This window comes from Sorex fumeus, unplaced genomic scaffold, assembly GCF_029834395.1.
Source record: "Sorex fumeus unplaced genomic scaffold, SorFum_2.1 ptg000128l, whole genome shotgun sequence".
Classification (NCBI taxonomy): Eukaryota; Metazoa; Chordata; class Mammalia; order Eulipotyphla; family Soricidae; genus Sorex; species Sorex fumeus.
In genome coordinates, this window is record NW_026606185.1 from 51,834,575 (window position 1) to 51,847,974 (window position 13,400).

The 13,400-nt window shown below is 56.5% G+C and overlaps 1 protein-coding gene across 2 annotated transcripts in view; it reads right to left on the reverse strand.

Annotated features, from left to right (window-relative positions):
- Positions 1-2,325: 2,325 nt before the first annotated feature.
- Positions 2,326-13,400, reverse strand: part of MYO5B (myosin VB) — a 194,338-nt gene continuing 183,263 nt past the window's right edge. For both annotated transcript variants that reach the window (XM_056138147.1, XM_056138146.1), the window contains 7 exons: positions 12,563-12,714; positions 11,936-12,025; positions 10,069-10,219; positions 8,391-8,676; positions 7,160-7,334; positions 6,201-6,281; positions 2,326-2,659 (listed from right to left, as the gene is read on the reverse strand). In XM_056138147.1, coding sequence (XP_055994122.1) covers positions 2,507-2,659; positions 6,201-6,281; positions 7,160-7,334; positions 8,391-8,676; positions 10,069-10,219; positions 11,936-12,025; positions 12,563-12,714 — 1,088 coding nt within the window. In that variant the 3' untranslated portion in view covers positions 2,326-2,506. The remainder of the gene's footprint in view (positions 2,660-6,200; positions 6,282-7,159; positions 7,335-8,390; positions 8,677-10,068; positions 10,220-11,935; positions 12,026-12,562; positions 12,715-13,400) is intronic.

Below are 13,400 nucleotides of genomic sequence, written 5' to 3' on the forward strand. Positions count from 1 at the left end.
GCTCTTTTTTTAAAAAAAAAAAAGAATATACAAATTAAGTACAGTCTTACTTTGGGAAGCAAACAAAACTTTCCATTTCTTAACAAAAGTGAAGACTATTCTTAAGGTCCCTCCCCACTCTTTGTTCTTTTTGGGGTGGGGAGGTTGGGTTTGGGGGCCACACCCAGAGGTGCTCAAGGCTTACTCCTGGCTCTGTGCTCAGGGATCACTCCTGGCAGGGATTGAGCGACCATATGGGATGCCAGCTTGGGGGACCATATTGAACCCTGGTCAGCTGCATGCAAGGCAAGTGCCCTACCTGCGTTACCGTTGTTCTGCTCCTCCCCTTTTATTCTGATCACCAAGTTTTTGTTGGGTGAGTCCCTGGCACTGAGTAATTGATTAACCCTGGACAGTGGGGAGTTGGTGAACCAAAGAGATGGAGGGATAAGGTGTCAGTCAGGTGTGAGGAAGGAGAGGCATCTCCGGAATCCCAGCTTTTCAAGGCCACGAACACTCCAGCGAGGATTCCCCGGACTCTTGAGGATCCAAGACATCCCTTCCACAAGAGATTCAGTTTTAAAGTGCAGCAAGAAGCGACTTGATAAACACCTTTATAAAGAGGTGGCCACAGACCCAGCAGGCTCCAGGCTGGCCTTCCTGGGCAGGCCAGGCAGGGCAGATACCTGTGGGCCAGGGCATGTCATGGGAGCTAGAGGGTGTGGTGCAAGAAAGGCGGATTTGGACACGGTAGCCCACAGCCTTTGCCCGACGGCCATTGCCCAGTGGCCGTGTTTAGTCCTGCCCAGGGGAGCTAAGCTGTAAGGAGGAGGGGCATAGAGCCACTCAGGACTGGCAGGGGCTGTGTTCCCAGGAGCCTCTGCAGCAGAGTTGGCTGAGTATTGGGAGGGGGGCGGATATTCCAATGGCAATCCACAGAGAAACCTGACAGATTGAGGCTGCTTGACAATGATTTGCAAACATCTGCCCTCACTGGAACTGTTCTTTTCCAACAATATGGGGAAAAAAAGTGAAAGAATATATATGAAATGCCTACTTTGGAAGAGGCTAACCTTTTTTTTAAATTAAAAGCAAATATAAAACTTGTAATGATTGGGTTGGAATGATAGCACAGCAGGTAGGGTGTTTGCCTTGCATGCGGCCAACCAGGGTTTGATTCCCAGAATCCCATAAGGTCCCCAAGCATTGCCAGGAGTAATTCCTGAGTGCAGAGCCAGGAGTAATCCCTGTGCGTCACCAGGGATGACCCAAAAAGTAAGAACAAAAAAAAAAAACCCCAAAAAACATGTAATGATCACTGAAGACTCCCTTTAATTCTTATTCCACAGTAGATATATTTATGATTTTATGTGGTAAAATAAAAAAGTATTGAAAATCCAAAAAGGGCAAATTAGTATAAGCTATCTTGTTTCTTAAAAAATCACACATGTGTAAAACAAACACAACAAAAGTCCCACAAGTTTTAATAATAATTTAGTACTCCCTGATTATTTAAAAAGAATTTCAGATCATCTTTTGCCCAAGATGACATCTGTTTCCCTTTACTCTTTTGACTTCAACGTACTCACAGTTCCTGGCGCATGAGTTATTCTTATTAATGGCATTAAGGGCGTAAGGACTTTCGCAGGGACGCTTGGGGTTTTTTAATTGTAAGTAAAACAAGTATTTTTGCTTTCTGATGTTGAGCTTAGACAGATGTTGCCGAAAGTCTTGCTGGCACCATAAGGGCCAGCAACGGAATGAAGTAAAGGGCATCTGGCTACCTTGCTCACCTTTGAAACTTGGGACAACGGCGTGTTCTTAGCAGAAGCCCGACGGTACGAAAGGGTCGGAGCATGTGAGGGACGGGGTCTTCCCATTTTGCTTCAGAGGCCCATCTTCAGAACGTTAAGATAGCTCAGTGTGCTGGCACTGAGCATGGGAATGCCCCACATTTTATCCCCGGACGTCCAAGCACTGCTGGTGTAACCTTTCCCCCCACCCCACTCCAAAGGTGGTATTGGAAATTAATCCAGTTGTCTCTGAATCAGCAGGGCATGTGTTTTTGTTGTAAAACGCCTTCTCACAAACTCACCTGCACTATGGTTTGTCGGCGGGAAGATGTAACTTTTTAAGTGACAGTATCATGGTTGTTAGTACCATTATTTGTTAGAAGCCCTCTGAAAGCAATCTATGTGACTTTTTCTTTTTAGTATTTTACCTAGGACATTCTCAAGTTCTCTGCAGAAATCAGACCTCAGCAATTTCCATTTTGTAGCCTGGCGCCTTCAACGTGGCCAGTGGACTGCTGGGTTGGTGCAGGTGGGTGGTGTGTGTAGACTGGAGTCACTCTTTAAGAAAATCTTCCATAGTTCAAGTGCTTTTATTCTGAGTTTTAGGTACAAAAAAAATATCACAGAGGTGTCTTATTTTGTAGCGTTCCACCCTCTGTCTGGAGGCTGTCACTGTCTCTAGTTCCTTCGCGGCCCTCCCGGGGAACCGAAACCCAGATGGACGCGTGGCGTGCTCAGACCTCACTGAGGAACTCCAGATGGAGACTCGCTGGGATGTGGATGGAGTCCATGGTCAGAGAAGAGGGATTGAATGGGAACACAACCGGAAACATGTGCTTGAAGTCGAGCAGCAGCTGTGGAGGGTCATTCCGCTCTTGAAGCTGTGCCTGTGGGGAAGGAGACGAGCCTGTGAAGGATCGTGCCAGGGGGCAGGCTGACAGGGTGAGGTGAAGTGCCAGGGAAGGGCCCGCGGGCAGACTCGCACTAGTGAGGTGAGATGCCAGGGAAGGGCCCGTGGCAGGCTGGTCGTGGTGAGGCAGTGTGCAGAAAGTGTTCATTTCCCTTTTTGGAGGTGGGAGTCTGGACCACACCTGGCAGTGCTCAGGCCTAGTCTTGGTTCTGTGTTCAGAGTGGCCCATGGGGAGATTTGGGGGGGTCAGATATGGTGGGTCTGAAGCCCGGGGAGATGCGAGGGACCTTGACCCCTGTACCAACCCTCTGGCCCCACGAGCTTTTCCATTTTCCTTTCTGGTTTTGGGGACGCCGCCAGTGGTGCTCAGGGCCTGAGTGGGCCGTGAGCAAGGTGGGCTGCTCTCCCATCTCTGCTATCCTGTCTCTGGTTCAGAGGCCCAATTCTAGGGCGATGCAACCTCCCTCTCCCGGGGGCTGACAGCAGCGAGACCCTCGGCTGCTGGGGATCTACCCGTACTGGCCTTTCTCTTTTCACACAGGTGCTTGGGATCTCCAGGCTCTCACAGAGTCAGGGATGGATGGCCTCCCCACATCTCCCTGTTCTTCTGGGAGCCTGGCAGTCACACCCACAAACTACCTCTGGCTCCATATAAGCTCATTCACGGCCATGACCCAGAGACTCACAAATAACTCCTGGAAGAGGGTCACAAGCTGCAGAGGTGCCTCCAGACCCCAAAGTCACCATCCAGTTAAAAATTCAACTCCACCTCTATCACCCTATTTAAAACTTTAGAATTCTCTGAGCCACTGAAGTATCAGGAGTAGCACACTACATTTGAAGGGGTTGTAAAGTAGAAGGCAACCCATCTCGATGGAAAAAAAAATAGCATACAAGGCTCAACCTATAAACAAGTTAGTAATCTCTTATATAAGAGCTTAATGTCTCCAGGGTGAGATAGAACAATGTTCACACTTTCCTCAAAGGAAACTTTTTGGAATCACTTTTGGTGGATTATTCATAACAAGCAATCCAAAATAAATTATTTAGGATCTGCCTTTGGGGCAGGCTTGGGTGGTGGTGGTGAGAAAATTTGAAATGGTGGTCGTGGGATTGGTGTTGGAATATTGTATGTGATAAATTATGGCGACCAACTCTATAAAAATAAAAATTAAAATATCCATAAAAAGCACGTGCTGCCTCATTTGTAGAGTATAAAATAACATAATATGAGACTAACACCCAAGGACAGTAGACACAAGGGCCAGGAATACTGCTGCATGGTTGGAAGCCTGCCTCATGAGCTGGGGGAGAAGGCAGCTGGGATAGAGAAGGGATCACTAAGTCAATGATGGTTGGAGGCATCGCTCAGGATGGGAGATGTGTGCTGAAAGTAGATAAAGGACCAAATGTGATGACCTCTCGGTATCTGTATTGCAAACCATAATGCCCAAAAGTAGAGAGAAAGCATGGGGGAAAATGTCTGCCATGGAGTCAGGGGAGGGCTGGAAGGGGGGGTGTACTGGGGGCATTGGTGGTGGGGAATATGCATTGGCGGAGGGATGGGTGATCGATCATTGTATGACTGAAACTCAAACATGAAAGCTTTGTAACTGTATCTTATGGTGATTCAATTTAAAAAAAAAAAAGGAAGAATGCTGGGGGGAAAAAAAAAGCACTTGCTGCAATTTGTGCTAACAGCCACTGCCAGTGTGCACCACCAGTGATTCGCGCTGGCATCAGTGTCTTAAAAATATTCTCCAGGCTCAGGTCAGGTGGGGAGATGCAGCGGGGAAGTGGTCGGGGTGCTGGAGGTCAGCCCCAACGGGGCCATCCTGGGGAAATTCCTGGAATGCCTCCGTCTCCTCTTCCGTAAGGGAGGCCACGTAGCCTGGGCAAGGTTTGGTCTCTGTGCCTGCCCTGCAGACCTGTCACATGGCAGCACTTGCCAGGAGACAGCCGGTGTGGAGTGGAGGTTTGTGTATGTACTCCAGGCTCGCCGGCTGCTCTGCTAGTGACAGGATCCAGAGAATGAGAAATGGGACTGGAGTGGGGGGACACCTGCGCGGCACACGGACGACACAGGTTCAAGTCCCCAGCAGTGCTCAGGACTTAGTCCTGGCCAGGGCTCGGGGTACTGGGGACAGATCCCAGGCTGGCTGTGTGCAGGGCAAGCGCTGCCTGCTGTGCTGCCCATCCTCTGTCAGCCTCTAGTGGCATGGACACGGGAAATTCACACAGGGGCACAGTACCTCTGACAGCCCCCTCGAATGTCCACTTTTCACGTCTTTTGTTCATGGGCATTCTCCAGGGAGTGTGCAGTGCCCAACCCTCAGCTCCCCCGGGTCAGGGCGAGCATTTTACACGCAGATGGTCTGAACCACGACCTGCATTTCTCCGACACCAGGGAAGTTCGGGGCCAGGAGCTCGGCAGGGCCTTCCTGCTGTCTGTCCGCACGTTGTTCTGTCCAGAGAGAAACTGACCCGCAGAGCCCGAGCAGGCCAGCAGCGGTCGCAGGGCAGGGCGGGCGGCTGGCCTTGCAGGGGGGCTGAGGTCAGCACCCCAGAGAGCCCCTGAGCCCTGCAAGGTGTAGACCCCCCACACCCCAATTTTAAAACAAAACCAAACAAAAACTAGAGCTGGCCGGGGGACAATGGGTGCGGGCTGGAGCTGCCAGCGCAGCCTGGACATCTGACTTGGCAGGTGCCTTCTGTGACCTTTGGTCTTGGTTCTCCGTGGCTGCGGGGGGGGGGGGGGGGGGGGAGGGAGGCAGATTTCTGAGCTTGCACTTTGCCTCGATTGCAGAGCTCATGGCTGCTTCTCCCTCTTAGGTGAACCCGGCCCTGGCCCCTGGTGGCAGTGCTACCCGCTGGGCTCCCCAGGTGCAGTGTGCCAGCCTAATCCCAGCCCACTGTCCGCCACGGCCCTTCTGAGGGACCTTGCGCCTGACTTGGCAGCCCTCCGGTGACCTTCGACCTCCATTCTCTATCCCTGCCAGCATAGTCCCTCCGCCTGTAACCCCAGGAGTCTGGCAAAGGCCCCCTGCTTCGCAGACAGACGACCTGAGGCTGGCGTAGGCTGCCCATCCCCCCTGAAAATTCCACCTCCAATTCTTTTATCTTTTTTGGTTTGGGTGCCAGGCCTGGCGGTGCTCAGGGGACCATAGGGGATGCTGGGGACCAAGCCCCGGTCAGCTATGGGCTAGGCAGGCGCCCTGCCTGGCCGACTGTCTCTCCAACCCCTCAGGTGCTTTCGCAAGAGCTCTCATTTCTGTTAGCATGCAGGGCTGGCATTGCCTCCTTTGTTGGGCTGTTGAGGGTGGCAACATGCCAGAGTCTCATGAAACAGTCTGTCTACAATCTGAGAGGCGGGGTGAAGTTCCAGGTCTCTGTGTATATGGTGCTATGACTCATATTTACTTAAAACGAATCATGTAAACCAGTATTTTATGAATAAAACAGCAAGGTTAAGGTCCAAACCTTCAATTTTTCTTTTCTCAAACTGTTTAAAAACTCACCTGGATCGTTCGTATAAAGGCCACTGTTACCCTTTCTTCAAATTCATTCAGGGGCGTATAAAGGTTTAAAATTTTGACAATCTGTTGGAGGAAAGATGAAGACGCAGTAAGTCAACAATTTCGTTTATGGGATTATGTGACATCCAGGCAGCGCCTAACTGCCTCTGCTTATATCCTGCAGCTTAAAAATGAGCTTAGAAAATGACCGCCTGATATTTTTAGCCTCGGCTCCGAGGGAAGGAAAGATCTGGAGAACCCTCCCCTCCGAGAGCAGATGACTTGCTTGAGAGCTCCTTCCTGGGTCCCCCCTCGCCCCCAACGAGAGAGATTCCTTTCCCCCTGTTGAGCCAGAGGGGAACCTTCGGGTGTCTGCCCACGGTTTGGTGGACATACCCTGCCCAAATGCAAAGCGGTGCAATTGCAGTCGAAAAGAAAATTCATGAAAGCAAAATCTATCTGCAGGTGGGGGCAACTTCCAACCCCCACCCCGAGGAGTGGGCACACCATCCTGAGTCTGGGGTACAGGGTGCTGGCCTCCGTCGGGGAACCCATTTCTGAACAGACCCTGGCGACGGAGGGCAGGGCCGCAGGAGACAGGGGCGGGAGAACGCTCCATTGAGTCCGGTTAGAAAATATCTGGGGAGGAGAAGGGGAGGGACGGTGAAGGGCCTCTGGCCTCCGGCCTTCGAGCATAATGCACGTGGGCTCTAAGGGAAGACACACGTCACATCACAAGGGCAAAGACATCCACACCATGCCCAGTGCTGCCAGTTCCTGGAAAAGTCCCATTTCCTGGCAAGAACATTCCAGAATTCCTTCTGCATGTTTTGGAGCTGAGGCTAGTCGGGAGTGGGGGGGCGTGAGGCTTCTCTCGGTGAGCCGGGGGGCTCAGAGGCGTGCCGGGAGCCAGTGACGGGGGTGGCCGCACCCCAGACCCAGGTCCCCGGGCGCCGGCCTACCTGCTGGGTGCTGAGGGCCGTGCACAAGGAGCAGATGGCCTCAGCGTCCTCGGGGGTCTTCTTCTTCAGCTGCAGGAGCTGTGCTGCCTGGATGAGGGGCTCAAGGGTCTGGGCCGCCCCACTCTGCTGCAGGTTCCGGCCCCGCAGCCACTCCTCCAGCTGGCTGATGTTGTACCTGGGCAGGGGGGCAGAGCACTGTGTTGGCTCCTGGGGTGAGGCCGAGGAGGGCTCTGCAGTTGCTGGGCACCGGGGCCTGTCCCCCTCTCCCTCCTCCTCCTCCTCCCCCTCCTCTTCCTGCTCAGTGGTCTCTCATGAGTGGAGGAACCAGGGTTGGGGTGTGTGTGTGTGGGCTTAAACCAAGCAAGGGGAAGGCCCTCCGCTGTCCTGGCGCCAAGCAGTGAGAGGGAGGCGTCCAGGGAGGACAGCTGAGGCTCTGGCCCATGCCCGCCCACGTGCCCCCAACTGCCTCCTTGGACACATCCGCACAGCTCGGGTGGTTGGCAGAGCGGGGAGAGCACAGCCGTGAGCATGCACCTGACCCGGGGCGACCAAGGTCCCGAGAACCAGTGGGTTGGCACCCTTGGGCCCTTGCATTGAACCAGGGACCCAGCTGGCTGAGAATCAGCTGGTGGGGCCCCCCAGGCCTCCTGAGCAGGAAAATAAAAAAAAGTCCAAACCCTTAGAATGTGCAAACACCTCTTTAAGGGCTGAACTTGAAGACTCTTCCCCACAAAGCACAAGGCTTTTTTTTTTTTGGTGCGGGGGGGGGGGGGGGGGTCACACCTGGCTCTGCACAGGGGTTACTCCTGGCTCTGCACTCAGAAATTACCCCTGGTGGTGCTCAAGGGACCATATGGGATGCTGGGAATCGAACCCGGGTTGGCCATGCACAAAGCAAACGCCCTACCCGCTGTGCTATTGCTCCAGTCCAGCACAAGGCCTTTTATCCGAGTTGGGTACCACGACAAGGCTGGGCTTGGGTTCCCGCTCTCAGAGAGGATGCTGTGTGTGGGGACACCCCAGGGGAGCCGGAGTGGGGTGCCCCTGCCTGACCCCCAAGGCAGAGATGCAGGGGCGGGGCCCAGCCTGATCCCCCCCAGGCAGAGATGAGGGGTGAGCCCCACCTGACCCTCAAGGCAGAGACAAGGGGAAGGCACCTGACCCCCAAGGCGGAGACATGGGTGGGGTGGGCCCACCTGACCCCCCAGGCAGAGACGGGGGGCGGGCCCACCTGAGCTGCATGCCCGTGCTCCAGGAGCAGACGTCCTTCCTCAGCAGGAGGTTGTTGAGGGTCACGGCGTTGATCATGTAGAAGAGCTGCTTGAACACCTGCAGGATGATCTCGGGGTCCAGGCCCTGGTCGCCCATGACGGTGTGGAAGGCGGTCATCTGGCGTATGACGGCCTCCAGGCAGTAGGCGTTCTCGCCGTCCACCATGCTGGACGAGCGCTTCCGGTAGCCCATGGGCTTCACCCCCGACAGGCCCTGGATGCTCTCGTTCTCCAGCATTGCCGACACTGCAAGAGACGCTTGTGAGGGGGACACCAGCACCCCTGGGACCTGCCTTGGGCCACGCAGCCCAGGGCAGAGCCGCACCACGCCACGACATCCCACGGCGACATGCTCAGGGACTCACAGCGTGTGATGTGGAATTTTATTTTTCCTTATTTTTTGTTTACTTGTGCCACACCCATCGCTGCAGAAGGCTCACTCCCGACTGCTCAGGACTCAGTGCTCAGTGATCCATATGGAGTTGACTCAGAGTCAACAAGTGGCCCATCTGCTATACTCTCTCCGGCCCCTGGCGTGGAAATTCTTTTTTTTTTTTTCACTTCTGATTTTTGGGCCACATGTGGCGATGCTCAGGGGCTACTCCTGGCTCTGCACTCAGGGATCACTCCTGGCAGTGCTCAGGGGACCCGATGTGATGCCGGGGATCAAACCCGGGTTGACTGTGTGCAGGGCATGTGTCCTCCCCACTGAACCCTATCTCCAGCCCTTCGTGTGGGATTTCTAACCTGGCGGTTTCTGATCCTGGACCAGGCTACGGTCCATCGAATCCTCACCCGAAGGGACGGCTGACAGACCAGGGCGGGGGTCTGTCCTGTTTCTGTGCTGAGAGCTCAAGGCTTGAGATCTGAACGACTGGGGGGCGGGGTCAAACCCTGAGGTGGGCCTCAGCCCACAGTGCTCACTGCACAGCCCTGGGTGTGGTGTTCCTGCCTTCCAGCTGCAGTCCTGCTCCTGGCCCGAGGTGCATCCAGCCACACCATGGGAAGTGGCCGGTAGGATCTGCCCGTAGAGGGCTCAGCCCACACAGCCGGGGCTCCTGTGCCAGGCTGAGTTGCTACACGTTCCCTCCTCCCCAGGTCAGGGAGACATGAGGGGGTGTCTCCCGAGAAGTCCCCAGACAAAAGGTTTGGGAAGCAAACTTCTCCCAGGAGGTGGACTAGCGGGGCCCACTCAGGGCTCTGTCCTCCTGGAACCCCTCCTGACGGCACCGGGATGCCTGCACTGGCCCCCACTCTCGCCAACTACATGTCCCGCGCACCACCTGGGGTGGGGGGAGGAGGGAGGGCCAGAGCAACCACACAGCGTGGGGATACTGCGCCTCCCCCCCTTCCTGGCTGAACCCCTGAGCACCGCCAGGCCTGATCCCTGAGCACTGCTGGGTGTGCCCCTCCCCCATGCGCATGGGAGTGGGTGTTGGCCTCCCAGAGCTCGTGCCTCCTCTTGTGAACGCAGCTGAGGCTACGGTGTCCCGCACTTACACATGCATGTGCCCTCTGAGCTGCATTGATGACCTATCACCACGCATGCTGCCTCCGGATGAGGCGGCGCTGGGAACCCAGCTCGCCCCCTGCCCCCAGCACACCTCTGCCCCCTTGCCTGCCTCCCCTGGCCCTCACCGATCATGGGCTGCAGGACGCCCTCGGCCACCCTGATGAGCTGCTGGTAGATCTGGATGGACAGGTCACTCAACACCTGGCGGTACTCAGTGAGGTCAAAGTTCTTCAGACAGTGCTCGTTCTGCTTGGCCGTGTTCTGCGTCATGAAGGCCTGTGGGAAGGGGGAGTTCCCGCGCTGTGGGCTGGATCAGGGGTCAGGGGGAGGCCTTAAGGGGTCACCGCCACTGGCACAAACTCTTCTCGCTGGTGGTATGGGTAGATCTGGGCCCCACCTGGCTGTGCTCAAGTTTTGGGGGACCCTCTGGGGTGCTGGGATCAAAGCCAGGTCATCTGTGTGCAAGACAAGTGCCCTGCCAGCTGCACGGTCTCCCCGGCCCATCTCTCTGGCCGGAAGGAGAGAAAAAACGTCACTGTCAACAGTTCCAGGCTGGTGGGGAGGGGAGCATTTCTCCTCTGGGATGCCACCCCAAGCAGGTCCCAGGCAAGAGCTAGCCATGCACTGAGTTCTCTTCCTGGCATGCCGGGGGAAGAGGATGGTTTGGTGGGATGGCCGGAATGGAGCAGAGCCAGGGCCAGGCTGCATGGGCTCAGGGTGAGACTCTTCAAGGGTGGCTGAGCTCCGGGCTTAGAATTCACAGGTGGGCCGAAGTGATGCCACAAGTCCCCATACTCGTGGGAGGAATAACATGAAATTACACGCAAATGCCGCTGGTGGCAGGATTCGTGGGGCCAGTGTCCTCTGGCTCGGGGCCGAAGGAAACTGACAGCGGCCAGAGAGTCCAGTGTTTGCCCCTGGGTCCCTCCCGGGGAGAGGAGGGGTGCACAGGAGTGTCCACACGTGAGGGCCCACTGAGTCTCACGCCTGAGTTCATCAGCACATGGTGCAGTTTACGCTGCATTATTATTATTTTTTTCCTTTTTGGGTCACACCCAGCAATGCAGAGGGGTTACTCCTGGCTCATGCATGCAGGAATTACTCCTGGCGGTGCTCGGGAACCATATGGCATGCCGGGAATCGAACCCAGGTTGGCAGTGTGCAAGGCAAACGCCCTACCTGCTGTGCTGTCCCTCCAGCCCCTCCTCTGCAGTTTTTTACAGTTTAGTTTTTGGTTTGTTTGGGAGTATACCGACAGTGCCCCGGGCTTACACTCAGAGGAGTTTCTTCCTGGCAGATTTCAGGGGGCGGTAAGGGATGTTGGGCATCGAACCGGATTGGCCGGGTACGAGGGAAACGCCCTCCCTGCTGGCCCATTGCTCCAACCCCTCTCCACGTTCTCAGCCTCACGCCCGCGTTCCTGCTACGCTTCAGGGAAACCCCACACAAGGCAGCTCTGGTTCCCCGAGGACAGAGGGAGGCCGCGCCTGGAGGGAGCTCGGGGTTGAGCCCTGGAGCTGAGGTTCGGGAGGGAGGAAGAGGATCTGCTGACCCTGCAGGGCAGAGCCCCAAGAGCTGGCGCCTGGGCTGGTCCCTCCTGGCTGCTCTGTGGGGATAAGGCAGGGAACGGGTAGCAGAGCCCCTTGGGCTTCTCCCCACCACACGCGGGAAGCTGGGCATTAGGACGGTGCCCGTCCTGGGCACTGGGGCTCTGGTGGGGACTGCTGTGTAGACTTGGCTCTGGGTTCTGGGGGAGCCCCGGGGACCCTCAGGGCCAGGAGTCTGTCCTGCTCACTCCTGCTTCCCTGCCGAGTCCCGGTGAGGCAGAGCCCGCCCAGGGGACCCCAGGGGATGACCCTGCAGCCTTCCTCCTTCCCAGAGGACCCCCTGACGGAGGGAACCAGGGCCTCAGGCACGGACCTGTTCCAACACCCGGCCACATCTGAGGGCCCCGCCTGGGCCTGTGGGCCCCCACCCCCGACCTGCACCTACCTCGTCCCCACTGTACTGCTTCAGGCAGTGCAGGAGCCGGCAGCTGTTGGCCAGCCAGAAGGACGTCATCTCGAAGTCGTCACCGTGTTTCTGCGGGGAGACGCGCGGCTCAGCTCGGGGGCGCTCCCACCCTGACCCACGGGGGGCGTGGGAGAAGACCAGAGACAGCTCTGCCCGGTGGCGGGGGCAAGGGGCATTTTGCTACCGGCCACCACCAAGGCCGGAGCCAGGGAGGGGGGCCCCCAGTAGCCCCGGTCCGGCTCCTTCCCAGCCAGACCTGACCTGACCTTGTTTATCTAGGTCCCCCGCTGCCCGGCCGCAGTCACCCCCTGAGCAGACCCTGCAGGGGACCAGAGGGCCGGGACTGGGAGTGACCAGCCTGGCTGGTAGTCCGGAGTTTCTGGGACAAAGTGAAGTCAGTCCCAGCTGTGCTCATGGGAGAGGTCCCGGCAGGCGGGGTTGGCAGGGCCCTCACAGGGGCACAGGGAGGAAGGGGTGCACCCCGGCCGACCGCCCTGTCCCGGAAGAGGTGGGCAAGCTCGCCCCCCTGCCCGCCTCTGCCGGGCCCGCGGTTGGACCCCCGAGCCCCCCGGGCTCTCTGGCCGGGCCAGCCCTCCCGGCACCCACCTTGAGGACCCGCTTGATGCCGTTGATGGTGGCCGTGAGCAGTGAGTGCAGCTTGACGTCGTCGTTGGTGTAGTCGGCGTGTCGCACGCACATGTACAGGATGTAGGCGGGCAGGCAGGGCACGGCGCCCGCCAGCGCCTGCGGCTTCAGCTCTGCGGCACAGAAGGGGCACAGAGGGCGTGAGCACCCGCCAGGCCCGCGGAGGGGCCCACGGAGCCCGGCTGCTCTGGAGAGGCCCAAGGGGGGCCACTCCCAAGAGCCTGAGTGTGCACACAGGCACTCCACGAACGGGAGGTTCTTCACCTCAGACAGAACCAGCTGGGCGGGGGGGACAGGCAACGGACACACCAGCCCTGCTCAGGGCCACGCCTGCCTCTGTGCTCAGGGACTGAGCCCGCCCCCTGCCCAGCGCCTGAAGTAGGAAGTCCCCTGTCTGCATGCAGCACATTGGGGGTGCATGTGTGTGTGTGTGTGTGTGTGTGCCGCACATGGGTGCCTGTCTTGTACGTGTGTATATGTGTGTGCGTGCGTATGTTAGTGTATGTACGTGTGATGTGTGTATATGTGTGTATGTATATGTGTGTATATGTGTTTATGAGAGTGTGCATGACGGTATGTGTGTGTGCACGTGTGTATGTTAGTGTGTATGTGTGCATGTATGTATGTTAGTGAGTATATGTTTGAGTGTGTTAGTACATGTGTCTGTGTGAGTGTGTGTATGTGAGTATGTGTGCATGAGTGCGTATGTTAGTGTGTATGTGTGTATATATGGGTAAGTGTGTGTATGTTACTGTGTGTATGTGTTTGTGTGTGTGCATGTGTGTATGTTAGTGTATAT